The sequence below is a fragment of the Athene noctua genome, chromosome 1 (genome assembly GCF_965140245.1).
Source record: "Athene noctua chromosome 1, bAthNoc1.hap1.1, whole genome shotgun sequence".
NCBI lineage: Eukaryota > Metazoa > Chordata > Aves > Strigiformes > Strigidae > Athene > Athene noctua.
This window is the reverse complement of record NC_134037.1, coordinates 132,843,964-132,868,181: the sequence shown is the minus strand read 5'-3', so window position 1 is coordinate 132,868,181 and position 24,218 is coordinate 132,843,964. Positions and strand designations below refer to the sequence as shown.

The following is a 24,218-nucleotide window of genomic DNA, read 5'->3' as shown; positions in this document are numbered from 1 at the left end:
CATACCATTTTTATTGCCCTCTTTTATATTCATAATATTGAATACCCCACTAGGCATATAAATACATTTATCTACAACACCTCAAAACAAATCTCAATAATATCTGTATTCTGTTACTTGGTATTTGCATTTTCACACAACTTAAATGCATAGCTTGCACCAAGCTACAATTGTTTTCTTATTTTTAAAGGATTTGAAGAAAAAAAAATAGAAGAAAAAAAAAAACAAACAGAGAAGAAAGATGTCAAAAGGCAATGATCTATTTGGTTAAACAGAGATCATGTGGCAGGCGGGAGGTTGGCGAATGCTCGACCTCACTGTTACTGAAATGCTAATGGTTTTCTATGGCAACTCTTGCATGCAAGGTGAGGGAGGCCGGCTGCACTTCTGTAGAGCAGAGCTCTCTTATTGCTCTTCCCTGTGAGCTCAGTCTGAACAGTTTCCTCCCATTGGGTTGAGTGTTATGGGACACACGTTCTCCACAAAGGCCATCATCCATTCAGTTTGGGTGCATCACTTCGGGTCACGTCAACTGTGATCCCTCTCTACCCCATGCATCTTTCTGAAGATCATTCCCTGCTTATGTCTGAGGCTGGCGTGTGGGTTAAAACTTTTCTCTCTCTTCTCTCTCCCATCTCCGTCTGCAGGCTGGGTGCTGGTAAGCTCGACCCTCACAAAGATCCACAGGTCGGGCAGAGCCGTGGTGAAAATGCAGAAACCTCTTTGGGAAGAGAAGCTCCAGCCCAGCAGTGCCATTCCTGTGCTACAGTAGGAGAAGGACCCACGGGTCACTGCTGGCTTCAGAAATGGGCTAAGCCACTCCAGCAGTGAGGAACAGTCTGGAAAGGGGGAGGTCTTTAAATCTATGGGCAGTGCAGCTTCAAAGGACGAAGCCTTGGGAGACTGCCTTTCTTCAACACCCAGACGAGACAGCACAGAGGCACGGCTCCCTCCACGCCGAGAGCTCACACTAGCTGAGAGTTAATGCATAAACAGTATATTCAGCTGCTTCTCTCCAGCTTCTCGTTAAAGTCATGCCCTTCTCTCTGCAATGTCCAGAAAGAGCAGACACTCCATGCCAGGTCTGGAGGCCCTGGGCTACAAGTTGCAATGGCTGTCAGTCGAGGCTTTCCACAAGGTTCTGTGGCACATACCTAGATGGCTTGTATTCTTATTTATCATTACAATACTAGTTCCACTATAAGTTTGAAGGCAAAAATGTACTGGGATGTGTTTACTCCTGGCAATGACGAAGGTCCAGCTGCCTTTGATGCCAAGGAGAGGCATGGCTTGTTAGACCATGTGCACAGACATCTGTGAGGAAGAGCCCTGAACCGCACCATACTGTCTGTTGTCACAGGTGTTGGCTGTCTGCTGGTTGCTGGAGGTAGGGCTGATCATGTGCATCCCATGATCCATCCCTGTGGAAAGGTATTGCCTCTCTCCGAAGGCCCCGCTGGATGGAGAAGAGCAGAGTAAAGTGCTTTGGGAGGTGGTGAGTTTCTCCGGGCTCGCTGCCAGCCTGGGCGAAGCAGGGAAATTGTATCCATAGAGGTTGTAGGGATTGTGCAAGGAGAAGGCATTGTAGGAACTCTGCTGCATGTGGCCGCCACCGAACATGTGTGAAGAGGAGGAAGTGGAGGCAGGGCTGCCTGCTTGCATGACATACTGAAACTGGGAGCTGGGGAATGATCCCAGCTGGCTGCTGTATGCCTCCATCTTGCTGTTGCTAGGCAGGGAAGAAGGAGTCGGCATTCCTGAGATCAAGGATGGAGTCCTCTGAGGCATGAAGGTTTCGGAGGGCTGCGAGGCGGAAGCGGTACCACTCTGCAGCCGGTTGTAGCCACCATCACTCAGCCCTGGGTAGCTCTGCAAGGCAGCCATGTTGCTTCTGGCACACGGGGGATAATCAGACAGGTTGAGGTTGCAAAGCTGACTCTCCCGGCAACCAACATTGAAAGTGTTGGGGGCCAGATGAAAGGCTGGAGGGGAGCAGGATGGAGAGAGAAGGTGAGAGGAAGCAGAGGGTGATGGGGTCCCTGTGCTGGAGGTGGTCGGGGAGGTGCCTGTGCTGCCTCCTGCAAAACAAAACACATAGGAGGATGTTCAGGGCCCAGGATAAACATCTGCAGAATGATACAGTCTCATTAAAAAACAGCTTAGTTTAATAAAGAAACAAGGGTGGCAAAATGGCCGCTGGAAAACTCAGCCTTTCTTGGCAAGGACCCTCACTTTATTAATAGCATCCCTTGATCTTTCCTGCTGCTTTTTTGTTATGACTGTTTTTCAATAGAAGTTTTCTTCCCTTTTAAAACAGGAGAGGGGAGCAAGCCTGCCACAGAGCAACCAAAGCACTGCGAAAAGCTGTGAGGAAGCACTGCTCCATCATTCAAGAAATTTGCCGTTTCCAAGCATGTTTATCAAGTCCTTTTTTTTAGGGGAAAAAAAAAAAAAAAAGTCTTTCTTTTCTCCTCTCTCCTGATCTGCAGAAAACCACCAGTCAGTTCACATGGTGTTGCTACAAACATGCTATATCATCCTCTCAGGGGGCTTGCAGCAGGAAGTGGCTGAAAGCATGTTGGACTTCTGCACCATTGAAGTTTTTTTCAGATGGTTCGAAGGGTGAAGTGGTAGTTATTTAAGTCAGAAGTAACACTAAAATGAATGGACACAGTTTCAAGCTATAGACTGTTCTACAGAGCAGAGAAAGAGTTTTTAAATCATGTATTTAACTTTAAAAGTTAATGTTGTATCACTGGTGTTAACAAAATACTGAGATATATGCCTGTTGGTAGTATTGATGTATTATACAGTATTGATGCTATGAATGATAGAATTTATTCTTTCACCCAGCAGGAATGCTCATATTTTCTGACCTGGGAAAATAATACTGAATAATACCTCCAAGAACAGTAATAAACTGAAAGTAAATGGTATGAAAAAGCTGATGGCACCGTTTTGAGCTTGCCTAATAGGCAAGATTCTGAGTTAGAGGAAGTTTCCTTGATCAACCAGAAAAATCAGTTCTGTGCTTAAGGAAATGCAGTTTTCTGGTGTTAAATTTGTTTGTTTGTTTTTTTGTCAGTTTGTTTGTTTGAATGACTCTCTTTGCATAAGATCCCATTTCTGCAACTAGTACCGAAGACTCTTGTAAAAGGAGCAAAGAGGTGGTTGTGAAGAAATTTGACTGGGGGATAAATAGAATCAGAGGAACTAGGAAGACAACTGGTGAGGCAGCATTTTGGACAAGCTAGAAAATTACAGGTGAGAGGTGAAGGGACTGGAAAAAAAGGCGTTAGAGTGGGCAGCTGAAATTTAACCAAGCCAGAGATCGCACATTGAGGATCAAAAGTAAGGGACAGCTTTCTCTTGTGTTGCCTTGGGGGGAAAAAACAAACAAACAAAAAAAACCAGCAGAATTTTGAGAACAGTCTAGGTCTGTTGCTTGATGAAAAGAGAAGAGGTGGTGTTAATGGTTAAGAGATGCACTAGAAAGACAGGTTCTTTGTCAGTATATGATGGTGAGAATGTAAATGAGATTATATCTGACTCTTTCTGACATATCTAGGATGAAACAGAATGGGACATTAAAGTGAAAATGTAACATTGAGACATTAATAATATTTGGGATTTTTTTTTTTTTTCCCAAACAAGAGCCAGAAAAAAAAAAAAACCAGCCTTGGGTAAGTACAACCTGGAGTGGCTGTCATTGACTCAGGCAGCATCAAGAAATTGGATCTTTCTGTGTTGCTAAGTCAAAACAGTCATCCCTATTACCAGCCATGGGGAGGAATGCTTATTGCTAAGCCACTGACTCCTTTTGTCATTCATTCAGAAGCATAAAAGAGAATCATTGCATCAATCTCCATTAAAATTAACAAGAAAATTTGAAGTTTCAAATGGCATCATGGACTCTCTATATTCCCTCCTTGACAACACCAAAAAGCTCAAATTTGCTAGCATATTTTAGCTCCGGAGTTCAAAGGCTTTTTGTGTGAATTTCTAATTTAGCATTTATTTTTAAAAGTACACTTCCCTGGTTTGTTAAAGTCTCTAAAAGACAATCTCTGGCTAATTTTTTTGTGGTAAGTTAAGATGGTACCTCCTCCAGCCTTTCTCCCTGTCTCTGTTACAGGTTGTCAATACTGAAGCAGGGTCAGCAGGAGGGAATGTCTCTACACACATCGTTTCACTGCAAAGTCTATTTCAGTTGAAATTGCTGATAAAGGTGAGATTGAACTGAGGTACACAATTACAGACACACATTTTCCTGTCAGCCCTGCAGTGAAGAGAGTAACTTCCAACAGAGAGGGCAAGCAGACAGCTGAGTTCATATATCATCACTTAGCTATCAAAGCTTAAAATACAGAGGTCACATAATCACAAAACAAATACAGCACAAAGTGAGATGTATTTAACCCACAGTAATCCCGCACTTGATTCTTTACACCACATATTTCATGAACAAACTTCAGACGGTGACTTACTTGCTGACAGTGTCTGGAGAATAAGTAAAAATACATATGTATATATGTATGAGCATTTAATGATCTGTTTGAAATAAAATACGTAGAATAGATGATTAACTGCAATGCCTTCATTTCAGCCTTCCCTTACCCCATAGTTAACCTTTAAAAACTATGCAGAAGAGCACACACACCAGTTACCTCAAGCATTAGGCTTTAAACATCTGCTAAGGAGTTACGATTGAGTCGTACCTTAACTGAGGCTTTGGATCCACAGAATAAGAGTAAGTAGGGATCTCTGATTAGCAATTGTGAGAGTTGTTTAATGGTTCTAAAACTGAGAACTGCACATTTCATGTTACCCCCAAAAATGGACTGAAGTGATTCTGCTCTGAATTATCCCTGTTTGTGGTCCAACAGAAAAACCCTGAAGTGACAACACAGCAATTAGGAAACAAAGTAAAAAAAAATATTTTTTTTCTCTGTAACTTTAAAATGATGAGGCAGTGAGAGATCTATCAATAGGACCAAAAGCCAGACCTGATGATTCTCTTTCAAGAATGCTTCGCTACTGATGACAACCACAAGCACAGAACACACCATGCTTCTGCTGCAACAGAGCATAACACAGAAGCCTAAAGTTCCTGATCATTTGCAGAATAATCTTTACACCTTCAAGTGGAACAGAAAATAATACAAAGCAAGGTCCATCTCAGCTCACTCTCTTCAGAAGGCAAACAGCTCCACTCTGCTTTATATTTCTCCACTCTGCATTATATTTCTTATCCGTCTTTGCTGGCAGCGCTATGTATGAGCCAAACACAACCTGGACTTTTGTGAAGTTATAACTTGGACTATAGTTATTACAGTCAGCCAAATACCCCTAGAGATGGCAGCAAGCCCAGCAAGTATATCCACACCATACTACAGTATCAGATACACAGATGCGTATGTCGTTTTAATGGAAGGCATGGATACAAACCAATCTAGTTAAACTGTTACTCAATGCTTATGTTTAGGTCTGGTTTAAGTCAACTGAAACCACATTTAAGCAAGAACAAAATGAATCCCTCAATATTCTCCCCTGTTCCTTTTCTATACCCACTGTTCCCCCTGGAAATAGTGGCCAACACCAACAGCATTTGCCAGTACTGTCGCAGTATCTCTCACTTCCACACTTACCATGATTCCAAAGTGATGAATTACTATTGTGTCTGGTCTCCAAAAGATCATTTCTGGCCCTGCATACATCAGTCCTACATATGTGTGGTTAGCAAGTCTCTTGTACAAAAAAATACAAGGTTCATATCTTCAGAGCCACCTCCTTTGCATCTGAACCCTGTCCTGCATCGCAGATCAAAGTGTCTGTCCTCACAGTGTCCTGCTGTTACGTTCAGGGCTTAGCCAAGGACTGGTGCTCTCCTGAAAGGAGCCTGCGCTCTGTCTGGGCATGCAAGTGATAACTCAGTTAACCTTATATCAAAGTGACAGGAACATTTCCAAAGAGGGGGAGTGGTGAATGATCTAGTGCAAGAAAGGTCAAAACTTGCAAACTGGACCGGGGAATAAGAAGTCATTGGTAAGGAGTAGAGGTGGGAAAAAAGAAGAATGAAATTATGGTGGAAGACAGAGAAACCCTGTGGAGAGGGTGCAATGTAAAGGCAAACTTTCTTCCTCATGACAGCGTTCCCTCTCGTGACACCATATAGAAGTGCTGGCTGTGCACCAGTGTCAAATACCTGTCCACAAGGATTAGGGAAGAAACTACGTCCTCTCATCTGGGTACAAGTAAGATCTGCCATTAAAAATTCATCCCAAGTAGCTTATGACTGATCTTTCCTTCCTGTTGACTCTGTCTTTCTAAGCCTTGGTAATGGTGCTGTCTCTATATATGTTCCAAATAGACCTTGGCTTTTGCTTTCACCTAGACTGAGCTTGTGTTAAGGACAGTTTCTGTAAACTGCAAGCCCAAACATACCCAGTCCATGGGTATGATGTGCCTTAAAATGAGGGGCTAGAGTATTCTTGAAGTATTCAGCATGCTAGGGCATCTGAAAGGCAACTGAGACTTCTTCCACACGGGGCAGGTCACATACAGAACTTCTAACACTGCAGTGTAGATGGAAAACACATCTGCCAGCAGCCAGCATTAGCCAAGGAAGCTTTCTGGCAACAGGAAGATAGTGGGGAGAGCATCAGTGTCAAGGGAGTCTGAAGCAATTGTGCATGGAAAATTTTCTGGGATCTCTCTTATAAATGACACCACACTAGTCAGTTGACCCAAAACTTATCCCAAGCTCCTTTATCTGAAAGGTACACATAAATCATGCTTTGGACTCCACTGCAGCATATTTCCCTTGCTAATGTTTCCAGGCATCGGTTGCTACCATCACCTGCAGTGCCTCCGTACAAACCTCTCAGTCCTTGAAGTCCTTGCTTAAAGAAGAGGAGGAGAGCAAGTGCAAGCTGAAGCTGCAGTCAGCACAAGGTTACTGAACACAAGTGCCATGTCCTCCGCAATGGCAAAGTCTCATCCAACAGCCAAGAGCTTTAATGTAGCTTGGGCAACTTGATCACTGCCGTTATTTGATCACATCTGTAGCCTACAGCTCTTAGCATGGTTGGGCTCAGACAGTGATAACCTGGTATTCACTGTCTCGTTAACAACAGTTGTGGCTGAGGGTCCTCAGAGCTTGTGCCTTGACTTCCTAACAAGGATGGGAACAGCAAGGTGATTGTCTTAAGATTTTACATTTTGACATGTCAGTCAGCACAAAGTTGTTATTCCTTGAGTTCAAATGCTTCTTAAACAGACCAGCCTGTTTCCCCATAGAAGCAAGTTTAGCTTACCAAGGCTTCACATATGAGCTGTGGGTTCAGCATGGTCAGCCTATGGCCTGTAGGCTGTACTCAGCCCAACAGGACAGTGTCGGGCCACAAACTCAGCCCAGCCATCTTCTCCCACCTTCAGATGTGAGCAGGACCTAGCCCAAAGGCCAGATCCTTGGGAGTGATAAGTGCACAATCTCGCTGATCAGTCTCCTGGAGGAGCCACAGTCCCTCTTGTGACACATGCCCAACATGTTGGCATCTCCACCAAGTGATAAGCATGTGTCCGAGCACCTGAGTGTGTGGAAAAGAGGGTCTGTGGCCACTAGCCATTCATCTGGCTCATGGCTCTCCTTCTGGCGATTAACTTGAGCGAATAAGCCCTCCTGAGAGGCAGGTTTTATTCACCTGGGCACAGAGCCATGCTAATGCAGCTCTCCAGCTTTCCAAATGGAGCTGGCTGGGAGCTGGCATGTGTCTGGCCAGCATGGAGCACAGACAGAGGAGCCTGTCCGTGCAGACATACTCTAAGTCATTCCTGAAAGGCCTGGGTTTTGTGAAGACTATACAGACATACACATATGTAAAGGGACTTTTTAAACCATGGGAGTGACCAACTCTTCCCAGTTTTTTCCAGTGTTCTACACAACAGTAAATAAATGTGATGGCATGCATACAAGAAAACAAATTTGAACAAAAATCCCACCTCTGTTCTGTGCACTTGTATATGCATGCACCCCAAGTATGGTTTATGAAACTTACTCCCAGTCTTCCAAGTTACTGAACCTCTGGTCACAGAACAAAATTTAAGTATTTGCCCAAAGATGGAAATCTGAGACAGTAATGAGGGAGAGTTTGTGCAGATTGCCAGGTGACGTGACTGATAGATTATGAGGCCAGAGGGTGCGACACTGTAATCATCTGATCTCATGTCCTTTAAGAGCCAGGCCTAGCACAAACCTGGATTCATTTCTGCTTCAAGCAACACGTGCCTCAGTCCTACTCAACACAGAATCACGCAGAATCATCTAGGCTGGAAAGAACCCTGGAGATCATCTAGTCCAACCGTTCGCCTAGCACAGTTCCCACCTACAGCATATCCTTAAGCTCTGAATCGACCCTACTCTTGAACACCTCCAGGGATGGGGACTCCACCACCTCCCTGGGCACCTACTTGCATCTCCAGGCATCTATAAATGCCACAAAATCAGGTGTCACTACTGTTCTCAATATCATGACAACTTTTGCCTTGCAAGTATAACTGACAGACCAAGGTCTCTCTTCCCATTCCTAGCTTTCCAAAACTCGAGCCTAAAACTTCAGAAGGACCAAAAGATTCTTCATCACATTCTTCTTGCGCCATCACTACCCCTCTGAGTTCCCTCTTCACCACCTTGGAAAACTAAACAGCTTTGATGCCTCTTCCTCATCCTCTCACCCAGCAAGGGCAGGGCCACCTCATCTGTGATGTGCTGGACTCTCTCTTTGTTCTTTCCACATTCCAGGAATGAAAATTTTCCACTTCCATGGGAACGAGAGCTGTTTCTGTCTTCTCGGAGTGTAGCTGCCTGTTTCTCTCTAGAGCCCTTGGCCAATTATCAAATTATGAATCCACTGGTAAAATCTTTTAAAGGCCCAAATGAGACCTGAAATCTACCACAAGGCAAGTTGCTGGGGTGGTAGAGGAAACATAAAGAGTGCTTCGTAGTTCTTTGAGATACAGCTCACAGAACGCAAAAAAGATGGTTACAATAGATTTAAGGGGGAAAGTATGTACTATATGGCACAAAAGTGAAGAATGAAAGGAAATTTTGTTTAAGTTTAGTAAATTATAGATAAAGACCTTTTTTCATAAGTTTGCCTCGGATTACAAGAATCACTGGAATTAATGGTAAATCTAGAACAACTCAGAATAACACTTTACTTCCCTTTAGCTTTAGTAACACAAACTGAGCTGTGAGAAAGTTAGAGAAACTTGACATAGTCACCTTTGAAGATAAAATATTTTCAAGATCTAATGGTAAAAAACAACCCTTTTTTCTGATGTGCCCAAAAAGTACAATTCAGAATGTCTGATTTCCATTCTTATCTATATCCACAGCACCAAGAGATTTTACCCAAGAGACAACAACCCCTTCCCAGTCGCCCCAGACTGTCTTTAATACAAGAGTTTCTGCTCTTCATATAAACACATGGAATCCTTGTGCCAGCTCCATGCTGTCTCAGAAAAAGGCCTCTTGGGTGTGATTTTCCGTCTTTTGCGCAGACACTTGTAACGCAGCGTACACACTTCCATGAGCTATATGTCAGCTCCTACAGAAATGTCTCCTGTTTCCTTTCTTTAAGTACAGACAGATCAAATCAACTCAGGTTTGGAGGATGATGAGCACCTCACTTTAGCAGAGAAAATTGCCAATCGGTGATAATTATGCACTGTCCCTCACACTTACAACCATCATCTGGGCACAGACATTGACAAGGGGGTCACGCACCAAAAGCTTTCCCAGGAGATGACACTGAATGAAAGCTGGATTGCAGGAAAGGACTCCCCGTGGCACAAATCCTTCAGGAAGTCACAACAGAAGCTGCTGCAACTGTGCAGCTGAGATTAACTGAAATTGTAGTGATTTCTTTGGTGGTGACAGAAGTAAACTGAATTGTAAACTTCTACTGCCAATATTGATGGAGTCTCTTTTGGGCCAACACAGGCCCTGGAAGCTCCAGCACATTAAATAATTAAAAATATGATAAACAACTATAAAAACCCAGAGACACTGTAGTTCAAACTTTCTGAACTGAGGAAAAATGTCACAGTATTGTGGCATGCTCAAAGCACTTGCCACTTTGTATTCATAACAAAATAATGTGCCGCTCTGAGAAAATTGCGCAACTTTTCAATGTATCATTGCTCCCCTCCAGTCATTCATGTGAAATATGATCACCACCCATGAGATAACAGAGATTTTGGCTTCGGTAATTAGACTTTGGGCTAAACACTTCCTTGGAGTAACAAGAGTGCTTCAGGATCCTTTCAGGTCATCAGGGAGTGACACAGACTTTAACTCTCAGCCCCTTATGTCACATCTGGGAGGGTATTTTAGCTTTTCACTGTGAAAGATGAGACCTTGAAGCACCAGAAACACCCCTTCCCTAAAGAAAAACTGTCTGCAGCTCAACCAAGAAGCTGGAACGGTTTGTTCCCTGTTGCTTCGTTTAAATGAGGCAATCTATGAGCCATTTGAAGTATGCAGCAGAAATCAGCGCTTGATCCCAATAACTCTGGCAACAACTGCTGTTTCCAATCTCCTCTTCAAGGTCAAAAGAATCAAGAAGATAATTGAGACCAAACCCAGATATCTGACCTCTGCCAATAGCTTAGACTGTTCACAATTGATTTCAAAGGGAAGCAGCATCCAGATTGTCTTGGTGGCATTGCTGAGAGAACTGATGGCTGCCGTTGGGAGGCAAGTGGCCAAGCAGATGTATTTGTAGGTTGTTCAGCCTCCTTTGAAATCAGCAGCTCCGCTCTTCTAGCAGATGCTATTTTAGGGATCCAGGACCTCAGATAAAGCCAAAAGGATCTTAACAGTTATTTGCTTCTTTCTGCCTCAGGATGCCTCAGATGAAGTTCTAGAGGGCTCAGTCTTCCCTCCACTCGACACCAATACACATTTGTGCATTCACAATATTGTTTTCAGATGGGTGCAATCAGGGCAGCTCTTTGAGCACCAGCCCCAGCAAGGAGAAGAGTATTATACCAAAGCAGCGATGACTAACAAACAGTACAGACAAACTTTGGCAAAACAGAGGTGATGCCTGCCCGAAAAGGGTAATGATTAAGACAGGGAAGATGGAAAAGCAGCAACACCTCAGCTCAGGGTATCTGTCTCCCATCTGCTGATGCAGCCTTAGGGTCTGTCTGGACCCAGTGCTACTACAAGAAAACATTGTTCCTTTCCAGCACTAAATGAGAAGATTTGAACCTCTTCCACACAGAAGAGGGAGCCTTTTGTGCATATCCTTGTCGATGTAAGACTGCGGGGTTGTGATGTTCCCTCACAGAGGAAGACACTGGACCCAATCACCAGCTTGTACACACATGCTGCTCTAGAGATTGCAGCATACTTGCTGCTACCAGAGACACTTACTGATACTAGAGATAGTCTGACTGGACTCCTCTTTGCCTCCACTACCCTTTCAGACAAATTTAAATCTGTTGATGCTAATCTCAACAACCATTAAAAGTTTTGCAGAATCTCTACCTCAGGTCTTGAGTTCAAGATCAATGCAGATGCTCAAGTTGATGAAGAACAGGTTGAATCTACTGAAATCAATTGGTAGAGTCCTCAGCAAAGGCACTTATTCAATCAAAGATACTCTATTTTAAAGGAAAGCTGTCTTCTTGAGAACTCACCAGTCAAAGCTAAGACGTTTGACTCTTGAGGATTTGGTATGCATGTATCAAAACAGTAATTTAATGGTGAAGTAAAATTTTACATGCTGCAAACCTGCTGATAATACTACATTGTGTGTTTCTCATACTAGTCCTGAAATTCTGCTTAGAAAGTAATTGTTTTTGCCAGCTGCCAGGGTACCTTCAGTTTTATTTCTTGCATAAGTCAGAAGCTTTTGTAGGAAGGATCAGATACTTACTTGTCTAGCATTGTCACAGTGCCTTTCTAGTCTCTATGTCCTGGCAAAACTTACAGTCACTGATAGTGCTCTGCTCATCACAATATCCTGTGGGAAACTGTATATCACATAGGAGCCAGCAATGACTCTTTTTACTCTTGGAAAGCAACACAATCCAGAGTTACTGGAACTCTTATTTTCTTTTTCCCCACTCTCTTCTTTTTTTTTGCTTTTTTTTTTTTTATGTTCCCTGTTAAAATCAAGAAACTGAGCCACATATTTTTAATAATGAGAATCTGGATGAGGTTCAATCTAAATTTTGAAAATATATTCCAATTAAAGACTTTAATAGATTCTTGGCTTTCCCTACATCTCATTGCCATGTGCATTCAATAATCCCAAGCCCCCTTTTTCCCTAGTAATAAGTAGACTGCAGAGCGGGTGACATCATTCTCCAGAAGTTCACCCTCTCCTGGACTGCTGTTTTCTAAGCATGTCTTGCAAAGGTTTTGTTCAGATGGGACTTTTTTTTTTCCAAGTTGGCTGCAGATCTGCTGTGATTGTGTCAAACATGGCGCTTGCCCTTGTAAAGCCGTGATGATTTTCGGATTGCGTGCTCCAAAACAGAGGTTTTGTTCTCAGGCCAGAGGGTTTTACTGACAGAAACAGCACATTCTTCTCCTTGGTAGGACAATATTGTGACCACTCAGGTCACAGACTTGTAGAAACTTACTGATGCACTTTACTTCAATGGCAGCATGTGCAAATAAAGCTTGTGGACTGCTAGATTCAACCACACCAGGCATCTGTGTGACCAGTCATAATATCAGGCTCTCCAGTTTGTGTGGCAGCTGAATCCTATCATTCTGTAGATTAGAAAGTTATTTAATCCTGTATGAAACAGCTGCAACCAGTGCGCCAAGTCTTGATTCAGTGTGTCACTGTGGTCCTTGCTCAACACAGTTTGGGCCAAATAAATAAGCAAAGCTCTAGGACGTATGTTGAATGGCAGAAAGGATAATGTGGAAAAAATTCTAATACGTTTAGATAATTGTATCATGTGGACACAGCTGGAATACTCTGTGCAGACTTGTTTTCAAAGAAACAATTAAGGTCCTGGAAAATTTCCCACTTGAAGAGAAATTAAACGACTGGTGCTATTCACTGTGAGAAGCACGGAAGAGGAGCATAAAAACCTGTAAAACAATGAAATATATGAAGAACGTGGATGAGGGGGAACTTCTGTTCTCCTTCTCTCTTAACATCCCACAAAAAGGGATGAACATTCAGTTAGAGTAGGAAAATCGGAACGAATCAGAACGAACCACTTGAATGAAACATGTTCCACACAGTTGTGTCATAAAAACGTGGAAATTGGAGTCACAAGAGTCTATTGAGGATGGGTGACAAAAAACTACTGTGTATTCTTCTCTCTGCAAGATAGTATAGGCTGTAAAGATTCATTACTTGGTCTTCTTTTTGATTAACTATGCAAACTGAGTATTCATTCTCAGGCACTTGCTCCATTCAACAAATCGATCTACTTTTTTTTTTTGCCTGAATCTTCTTCAATCTCTTTCCGCCCTTTAAAAATACATACAGTAGAAGACCATATTGTAATGTCAGTTTGCAGTTAGGATATTGTCTCCCCACTGCTTACCACTATTTTTTTCTACACCAAAGACTGCATGTCCCTTTTTATCACAGTATTACATACACTGTCTCTTGCCTGTGGCTTATTCACCAAGACCTACAAATTCTTGTCAGTGCCAACATTTTCCAGCACACTCAGTGGGTATGTATGTCCTAAATTTTGTTTCTAGACACAGGATATTGTATCCACCTGAACTAAAAGTCATGCTTTGTTTGAATGCATGCAGGTTACCAAGCAATCTCTATTGCTCTTCATACCTTTGTGCCCATCATTACTGACCACGTTGGAGTCTTTATGAGATTTGTACCTTTTAGCAACTGCACTGTTTCATTTCATTCTGGACAACTTAATACTGAAACCAGTCTCTGCAGAGCAACACTGGGACTGTCCTCACTGGATGGTATATTCACAGTTATCACATCAGCTTTGAGATCAGTCAGTTACTCATTTCTTAATACACAGTAATGCTAATTTTTCCAAGCTGGCACATGTGGCAATAACTTAAATGCTCTCCAAAAATACAACACACCTATACAGTTATTTTCTGTCAGTCAAATCTCTAACCTAACAAAACAATTCAGTTGGATTTGTTTAACAAAAATGTTTTGAAAAAGGCAGGTAACTTTTATTTCATGAAAATGTTACCAAGTGACAAGAAAAGCTAAGAATCCATAGCAGTCCATAGCACATAAAAATCTAGCTGGAAAGCAGCAAAGGTACCATATTTAGGCGGCTGAAATCCCAAGCTTCTGCCCCAGAAAGCATCATTTTTCCTACCACAGTAAGGGGGACTCATCCCTCAAAAATCAGGGCTGAATTCCACCATTCCTACAGGATATCTGCTTCATCACTTCTCTAGATTTCATATAACTGGAGCTTATTGCTTTTTTCCTATCCATCACAGACAGCATCTTATTTCGGTACTGTGAAATCCTCCCTCCTCTCCCAGCTGAATAACCATAACGCATTCCTCATCAGTGATGTTTCTTCCTAGTCATGTGGCCATTTTTGCCAATCTCATCATCTCATCTCATCATCTCATATCCACAGTAAGCATGCCCTCCTCTTAAGTTGCAGTGGATACATCTAGGCTTCATGTAGAGCCACAGCAGAGACAAGAAGTGAGGAAGAATAGTTCACACATCCTCAAAGTCTCCTGTAGACCCAGAGCAGTTTCCCAGAGTCAGCCATGTAGCACTCTTTCCTGGTGCCTTCCTGTTCAGCCTCCTACGAGCTGATCTGCTTCTCATCCATAGCCATAACTAAAAATATCCATTTTGGTGTCAATCCCAAAGAACTTCACCCTAAATTAGATGCAGCCTATAGAAACCAACAATTCAAGGGATAAAATGGAGTCTTGCAATCCCTTGAGTGTTTATTTAGAACCACATATTCACCCAGCTTTGGAGACAACAGCGTGACCTAGAACTAAAGTGTCTGTTTATTAAAATAATACCCTGAAGACCTCTAATTCATAAATATGCAAGGGTACAAGATAACAGCACACAGCTCAGAGCACTGATGCTTCAGGTGGGAGAGAGGACTGGAGTCCCAGGCAAGTCCCTTATATTGAAAAACTCGTTAAGTCTCAGAGGATCTGAGCTGCAATAGCTTATGCTGAAGTCAGCTGTTAAACACCAGTGATTTACTCACCTGTCACACAGTTAATGTGCTAGAAAGCAAGGAGATAAAGAGGTATGGACACCATCCATCCTGATCGTCTTAGGTTTGGAGAGAAGAATCACATGTGGCTTAAAGCCACCTCAGCATTACTTACTCTTTCTGCCAGCAATTCCAAGACCTCCAGACCAGTGTACTTGTGCTGGCCCTTGGGGGCTGTCTTGGCAGCCAGAAATTATAAGAGCTTTTAAAAGGGTTTGTACCTTGGCTTTGCACCTATCACTGAGACCAGGTGTCAGCTCATTACAGCAGCCACTGGAGAGGTGAGCACTATGATGGAGGGAATATTTCTGATTCATTATCTTGAGGTCATTTCACATGGCTAAATGCAGAGTTCGAGAGCACTCTTTTATAGTGAGTTATTAGCTTTTGAGACTGACCTGTGGACACAAGTTAAGGGCTGCCCTAAATCTAGTGGTCTGTGGTGTGACAGTGGTGGTCTGCACAGAGCTGGCTGGTCATAGGGTTCTGGCTTGCTTCCTGATTTTTCAGCTGCCAAATTATATTAAAACAATCTAAAAATACATTAAATATTTTCCTTTACTAATATTACCTTACCATGTAAGCACTAGCTGGACTTGCCACTAGGATGTTATTTGATAACCAATGGGAGGGGAGGGGAGACGTGTGAGCCCGAATAGGGGGTGAGGCAGAGGACGGGGGCTGCTTCAGCAACCGTGACCAGGAGGAGAGGCTGTTATGTTTCTATTTAGGTGGGTGATCCAAACATTTCTGAATCCCTGCTTTAACCCATCTCTGACCGCACGCCCCACCACAAATGCTCCTCAACAAAAGCCCCTGAGCTTGTGCAAAACCTCGCCTGCCCTGTGCTGTACTGTTTAAGAAGGGTTGGGTAGTTGTAGAAAGACCAGGCGTAGGGAGTCTCACACAGCTGACAGGAGTGTGGTCTGTCCTCTGGTGTTGTGACTTCAGAAAAATGATTTAGTGGGTGAGCTGGACTCTGGCATGTTGCATGGGGAACTGGGGTGGGGGATGGAGGGCCAGAAGAGATTCCTGCTCTGGATCCCCTTCTGATTCTGCCCTGGTGATGGACACCCCCTGCAGACACTGCCACTCCCCTCCCTCTAGAGGAGACCACGCCCGCCATGACCAGGTGGATTCAAGGTCCAGAAGGAAGTTTTGGGTGATATCAAGCTCAAGTGTGACAGGCTGGAGAATCTGCTACACAGGGCATGCGTTTGGTTTTGATTGTTTAACATTTGTGTCACATTTGAACACAGTTTTGGATTTTTTTCTTTTCTTGCATGTATATTGGAATAAAAAAAAGTACCAGATTGCCTTAATACCTCTATTCCCAGTGATCACTGTGTTTTTAACTAGAAATAGCTGCAATGAAGTGAATGGGGAAGCCCTATTCTTAAAAAAAAAAAAAAGTAACACATCCTGAAACTAGAGATGAAAGCCCTACTTAACAAATGAAAGATGTAAAGGGCAGAAGCTATGAAAAGACACAGCATGAGTAAGCGGAAAACACTTGGCCTACCCAATAATTCCTCCCAAACTCATACGAACAGAAAGTCTTTACAGCAAGGCCAACGGGTTTTGAAAGTGAGACAGCGTGATCCTGGGCTAAGGCCCATTTCTGGTCTCCTAAAGTTTCCAGAGGACATACACCCCTTCCCCTTGTGTTTCCGCACAAATGGTAAACGTTAACTGTAAATGTAGAACATAGTGTCTGACATGCTGGAGCATTTCCTCAGTCTCTCTGTGCCTTTTTCATGCTTAACTCATGCCAAGTACTTGCGCTGGTTCACCTAACCCTGCGCTCCTTCCTGCTCCTCCTTCCAGCTCTTAGGACTCTAGCTCTAGCACTGGGAACACCAGGGAGATGAAGCAGCTCCATTTCACCTCATAAGGCACAGCCTGTCCACCATTTCCATCCATCCTCTCTGCTCTGTGTCCTTTCACAGCAGTCAGGAGCTCAGCAAGGTGTGTGATATCCACATCCCAGCCACTGAATGCATGGCAGAGCACATTGCTGCTCTTATACCCTCTTCTCCTGCTTATTCTACAGCTCTTTGCATGCTCTTTGTATGCTCACCTTGCTGCTTCTGCATGGTAGTGAAATCTTCGAAGGTGAGAGTGCGCACGGGGGGCCTCCAGAAGGCGTAGGTCTCCATAATGGCCTCCAGCCCTGTCCTGTGCAATGAAAATAAAACAAGGAAATAAGAATGTCAGTCAGCCGGCAAGAGTATCAGTGCCGGGGGAAGAGGACTCTGACCTTGCTTGACAGGCTGCCAGCAGCCTCTGAAAGGTCACCTTGGCATCTGTGAATTCCTCAAGCGAGCCTTTCCGCACAGGTGTTAGCCACTAGAGTAAAAAGAAATTTCCCCACGGATTTCAAAAGCTCCTAACAGTCTTCCAGCACCTTTTTCTTTTTTTTAACAAGGATCCCAAATTTTTTGTCTGCTTTGCAGGGGACACATGACTGTCAGCTCCTCAAGGCATGGTTTATCATAGAGCAGGCTTCCACACTTTGTGGATGCAAGCTGTGATGCAAATGAGGAAGGTCTGGGATTCAGCCTTCAGAATCAGAGGGATTTTGTGTATTGCCTTTCCCTGCCACCTCCTAGTTCTGGACACTGCTTTGAAGTGCTATGGGAAGCTGTCCAAATGGGAATCTGGGTTTTTGGACTTCAAATAAAATTTCATAAGAAGTTTTTTATGAAGGATCTGTGGGGTCTCTCCTTTGGGGACCTAATTCACTGCAAAGACAGTACCAAAGAGAAAAAGCCAAAAATCAAGTGAGAAATTTTCCTTTCGAAAGGCTGTGATCTCAGATTTGTTCTTATTTTCACCACAGAATGCTAGCTCTGCTGAAAGTCTATAACTCCATAGGCTCAGTGAGGACATACACATATTATCAGTGAAAGACTCCCATGTTCTTCACGAGAGAACCCCCTGGAGTTTCTTCCCAGGAAAGGCTCTCCTCTGTGGAAGCTGCACATTGCTCTGTTCCCCATTTCTTGCCTTCCCCTGCCTCTTTTCCAGCAGTAGGTTATAGACCTCGCACTGACCGAACTCGACTAGAGATGCTTCATCAAATGTGAGAACATATCCCCTTTCAATGCAAAAGGCTCTAACATCCCCAGAGCCTCTCATCAGATGTTGAGCTGATACTGGAGCTGCCTTTTGCTTCTGAAAATGTCTTTCTGCACGTGCCTCCACTCAGTTAACTTTCCAAAGTCTCCCCGGAAGCTCGGATGCTTTAAATACATTGGAGTTGGCAAACCAAACTCTATATTTTAAGAGGAGGTTTAGAAGAGAGGTTGTTGCATGGTGTTTATTAGCTGCTAAGCTGTTAGAAGTAGAAACAGAAGACATCTCTGCATAGCAGTCTCACGCTAGTGCTGAGCACATTACAACAAAACTATTTGGTTAATACAGTGGCCTCTGCCAGCTCATGGAGCTCAGAGACAAGGCAACGCAGAAAGCGAACCCATCTGCTAAGCTGGGGTCTGTGTGCAGAATCAGCTCTTCGACTACTGGTACCACCCCCAGGATTTCCTTCACTCCCTGTGTGAGAAAGCCACGTATGTTCAGACTCCATCTGCTTCTCGACACACACAATCGGGAAGAGAACAGTACCTTTTTTGCATTCTCATGAACCAATGCCCAGCCCAAACACCGAGGGAGAGCTTTCTGGTACTGTATATCCAGGGGGCATAAAATGCCCTGAGCAAGTTGCAACGCAACAAGACCTGCTGTTGTAAAGACCTGTCTTGATGATTAAAACCAAGTAACACATCCAGAAATGCAGACTGAAAGATCCAGCTGTGTTAATCCAGCTGCTCTGCATCTGCCACAAGGATTGTGCAGGGAAGTAGAGAGGCCAGCTCACTAAAACCAGTATTCACACAGTCTGGCTCAGTCATTAGATCCCTGTGCACATAACCCCACTCTAAGCCAGCATCTGACTTCTAGCTCTCCTCTTATGTCTCCCTTCCAGTAAAATCCAACCCCTAATGGGAGGTGGCTCAGGGAAACAGTAAAGGCAAGTTAAAGCTATTACCCCTGCCTCTGCCTGGAGCCTGCATCATTCTCAACTCAGTTTGACTCACAGTTCAAAGTTTCTAGCTCCCACACTACCACTTTCCCCTGTATCAATACAGTTCTTGCAAGTACCGTTTAATTTATACTTCTAAAAGGAAAGGGGGGGGGGGGGGAAAGAATAGTCAGGAGATAATAAAAAGAAGAAATAAAAGAGTAAAAAAAAAGGAATATTCTACTGCTTTGAAAGGTTGGACTCCACTGTGCCTGTGAGCTGATAGAGGGTAAATGGCAGCACTATATAAATAGGTGATGGTAAATGGGCAATAGGCATATAAATGGTAAATAAGCAAGCTGCTCTGTATTCCTGCCATGTATGCCAGGGACAGGAGGGATGCCACCAGGGTCTTACCTCCTCCTGCTCCAGGGGAGCAGGTCTACAATAACCCCTTTGCTATGGACATGGCTCCTGCCACCCTTCCCTTTCCACACTGCAACTGCTGGCAGCAACGCTGTGGCTTCACCAAATTCACAGACTCCCCTGTAATGCTGCGAGCAACACCACAGCCACAGGTACCTGAAGAATAGATGCCAAATTTCACAGCCTCTTTCCTCTTCCTGCCCCAGCCCCTTTACTCCCCCAGAGGTATGCATATGTGGAACATGAATTATAAAACACCCTCTCTAAGTATGTGGGTGACAGATCTCAAAGTTATGTCCAGCTCTCCTATGCACAAATTTAGGTCCCTATATACTATATCATCCTTTTTTCCTGTTGGGTTTTTTGGAGGTTTTTATTTGTCCAGAACTAATGTTTTTGGAATAGTATCTAAGCAGAACACATCCTTACTGAACATTCACATCCTTCTATGAACCAAACAAGATTCATGAGGCAGCAGCCTCATGTGCTAACCTGCTACCCATGGGGCACCTACCACCCCATATATGGAGTCTTGCAGAGAAAGAATATGCAGCTTTGCAAAAAACAGCTTTGGCAAGAAGTCACACCACCTTTGAGTAACTGATTTTACAACTCTATCCCCAGCCTTTCAATATATATTTTTTTTCTTCTGTCTGTGATGTATTCCTATTTTTGAAAGAAAATGTTGAGGTAAGGAAGTGGGAATCAAGAAACTCTATCACTGCCAACTCTAACAGCCCTCTCTCCCATAACAGTTTATGGCACTGGTGTGGTACCAAGATATCCAGAGCCACATCACAGGCCTCCACCACAGGACAGAAAGTAGTACTCTCTTAGTCAGCAAAAATACTGGAGTGTCTTTCTGTGTGTGTTTCAGCCTGTAACAGGGAAAACATACTCTACCTGGACAATGAAGAGATGTTTTGGGACAGCAATAAATGCTGACCAAAAAAAAAAAAAAAATTTGTTTATTTGTTTTCAGCATTTCTGAAATCTCAGCAACTTCTTTTGGACTTTGGTGAGGGCTGCCGGTACCAAGTGTGTTGAACATTATCCATGTGGCATCCACTTTCTCTTCCAAAGAACTGCACTGAAAGATTGACTTCAAAATGTCTATCAGGCCATAAACCCTCCCCTCTCACACCATCTTTATGAAGGAAGTAAAAAAAGTATCAGAAGAGGACTCACTGCCAGCTTTATTTTAATAAGGTCAGTCCTTTAAAAGGTATCCAAAATTCGCTCTCTCTTTTTCATTCATTCTTTTATTTTTAGTGCTATAAAGTTTTAATAATAGGCAATAAATGAAACAGTTCCATTGTCTGAAAAATGAAAAAAGATGGACTAGCTATCTGTGCACCTCCATAATCCATTCCATATGGCCAACCTTGACATTCCCGCTGCACTCAGGATTCAGGTCATTGTTTCATTTTTCACTGGGGAAGCCAAACTATTGGCTTCAAGCAGCCTCCCGGCTCTCCTACCCTAGACAAAAGCTCAAAGAGCATTTCCAATGCAAACAACTTTTATTCACCTCAGCTGCCCACATCTGAAAGGAAAGTGCTGTTGCTTGCCTTCAGCTTGATTTTTTTTTTTCCATCACCCTGCTGAGTTTCCTGACTGTTCTCCGTTCTGGCTTCCTCCTGGATAAGGAGCTCCTGCAAGCATCCCACCGTCAAATGAACTTTACTCAGTCTCCAAAAATAGGTTCTGTGGCATTAAACGTGCACCCTTGCTACCCAAACATTTGGGTAGCTGAGCTCCATATGTCAAAATCTCTGGTTCTCAATCTCTTGAAGTTCAGGAAAGCAGCCAGGTAATACCTGCCCCGTACATACGTTACATAGGTATCCTTTCACCACCAGTACTGGTCTCTTGTTTCACTTTTACACATGCTTTACGTGCTTTTGCAGATAAAGCAAAGAGGGACCAAAAATCATGTAGAGGGAATCTCTAGTAAGTGAGAACTAAGAATTGGCCTTCTAACACAGGCTAGCTCCCTAATCCATCAAGAGTAATGGCTAGATTGCTGAACACCCTTAGTTAGTATGGCTTGAGTGCTCAAAGACTGCAAAACAATGTCATGCTGCTGAGGTGTTGGCATCCTTTCCTCTGAAATATCTCACTGCTCCTTCTCCCAGCACAAGGACTGAGGCAGCCAGCTGTGAAGGGAGACAACCATGCAAAAAACTGAAGGAGATCCCAGAAGGGATCCATGAAAAAAATCTCTCCCCAGGGTGGATACTGGCAGTTACAGCATGGTGGGATTGTCCCCAGGGCAGCAGGATTTTAGCAGTCTCTTGTACTAGTGAAGGAAAACCACAGTCATAAGGAAACATATGGGAAGGCTGTGAGTTGACAGAAATGAAAGGTTTAAAATGGAAACTAGTTTTAAAAACAACAGTCAACTCCATAATTTCTGAAGCAGGCAACAACAGTGTTATCAGAATAAAAAATAAGTGAAGGAAAAACATCCATCTCATTTCATGGAAAAGCCTCAACACAAAGCAGAAAGGGAATGTCCTAGGGAAGAGGTGGCCTAAGAGTTCCTCTTCTCCCACCATGCTCTGTTTTTTCCAGCGTTTGTTTTTTTCCTCCATCATTTGCTGGCAAACTCTAACCATAGCGCTAATTCAGGATCCCAGTGTCGCTGGGATACCATGCCCTGGCACAACTTCAGACATTCTGTCGCCCCTGCTGCTGCCACACTTTTTTTTTCTTTTAAGACATTATACAGAAAACTTCTTAGACATTCTACACTTGCCGCCTTCACAGATGGCTTCTTTTTCAAATTACCCTGTTTCTTTTTCAAAGGAGGTCTACACTTTCAGTGGGACGTTCTCCAACCTGATGCACCATACCTGACCAAAGTTGTTGTGGGGATATGGGAAGCTACAGACCATCACCGTCATCACTCCAGTTGACCAGTGATCCTGATGAGATTAGAAAGTCACTAGGGGAAGAGGAGCCAGCCAGCACAGTTTGGAGAGTCCTTTCCACATGCAGCTTGGACCTTAACGCTTTTCTCCTTCTTATGTGTACATCTATATCCACATCCTCTTTAAGGGGAGCAGCTGAGTGTTAGTGTCCTCCACCAGTTGACAACAGCAGTGCAGCCTTAGCCAGACCACTACTTGTGAGGCAGGCGCCTGACTGCTATATGTGCTTGCAAATACCTTTGCCTGTTTTTTCTTCCTAAAGCCTCAGGCTGCTCTCTTTGATGTGTAATACCTTAAAGATTTTAATTCCTCTTTACATCAGCAGAGAGTCTTACTGAGCCCTCCCCACAGCTGCAGCCGTGTAGCAATTTCCTGCCCTTTCTTAAATCAATGAGCTACAAAGATCAGTAATTCCCAACCTTTTCAGGAAACTGTCCAAATTCACCGGCCTAGGACCTTATTAATGCCTTCCACGTTAATCTAGCCCACCATGTACCTGGAACTGCATCAATCCCTCTTCTAAACCCAGCCTCCAGCACAGCTGTATCTCTGCACACAGGGAAGACCTTGTACCCGGAGCCTATACTACTTCCCCCCACACAGGACAGGAGAGCAGAGTAAAAGTCACATATGCTTCAAGTATCAGACCTAACATTCATGGCAGGGATTAAATAAGGGCAGTAACATCTTTTTGTATAGCTCCAGCAAGATGAAAACAGAGGCACTGAGCTAGGAAGTTGCTAGGTCAGTAAGATGTCTTTTCTTGGTGATCATGGAGAGTGTAGCATTTGCACAGGTGATGGGAAACATGGGGCAGTTGCCCATTCACTGAACATTTCCCACACCAAACCATGAGTGAGGGAGCACTCCTGGCGAACACACGCGAGAGAAGCATGCAAGTAAAAACTGAATTACAGTGCCCGTGGGGACAGCAAATGAGGGCTATGCACATGACTTTCACTCTGGTCTGCACATTCAGAACCTTGCTTTACAACCCTAGGGTTCTTGTAACGTAGTCATATATGTCTAATTCTATAATGAATTTAATGTTTAAAGCCTTTGTCACACTGATTTAAAGGATACCTACATCATGTAATCTGAAATATTTAGATCTGTTGCACACACTGCTGGGTTCATGAGTGGCAGAAAAAGTTGAAATTTTTGTTTGGACTTTCTTATTCTTCTTTGATAATTCTGTCTTTTACTAATACAAAAGGTTTTTTGATTAAAAGTTCCTGGTTTACTATTGTGTTATTACAATACAAGGCATTCTAAATAATGTTTGAGGTACTCTACTTGATCTTCTCATGAAAGTCCTGACAAAATTAAGTGACACAAAGTAAAACAATTTGACATCACTGAAGAAAAGCTGAAGTTGTTTGAAACTAGGACATTTTTGCACTTTTATCCTGCAAACATATTAGAAACTCAGTTTTTTTCTTCTAATATAAAGCAAGCATTTGTGCTCCAAGTTTTAGAATTTCCTGTGAAAATTCAAATTTTAAAATGCCCTTCAGCCAGATCTACATATAATAAAGAACAAACAAAAGTGTCTAGGTCCCTAGGTCACCTACAACTTTTATTATTTT

General features: G+C 43.3%; 1 protein-coding gene across 1 annotated transcript in view; it reads right to left on the bottom strand.

Annotated features, from left to right (window-relative positions):
- Nucleotides 1–1,085: 1,085 nt before the first annotated feature.
- TBX15 (T-box transcription factor 15) overlaps nucleotides 1,086–24,218 on the bottom strand; it is a 104,120-nt gene continuing 80,987 nt past the window's right edge. The window contains exons 7-8 of the mRNA XM_074927680.1: nucleotides 17,324–17,421; nucleotides 1,086–2,078 (exon numbers count right to left, since the gene is read on the bottom strand). Of these exons, the coding sequence (XP_074783781.1) occupies nucleotides 1,294–2,078; nucleotides 17,324–17,421 (883 nt within the window). The 3' untranslated portion in view covers nucleotides 1,086–1,293. The remainder of the gene's footprint in view (nucleotides 2,079–17,323; nucleotides 17,422–24,218) is intronic.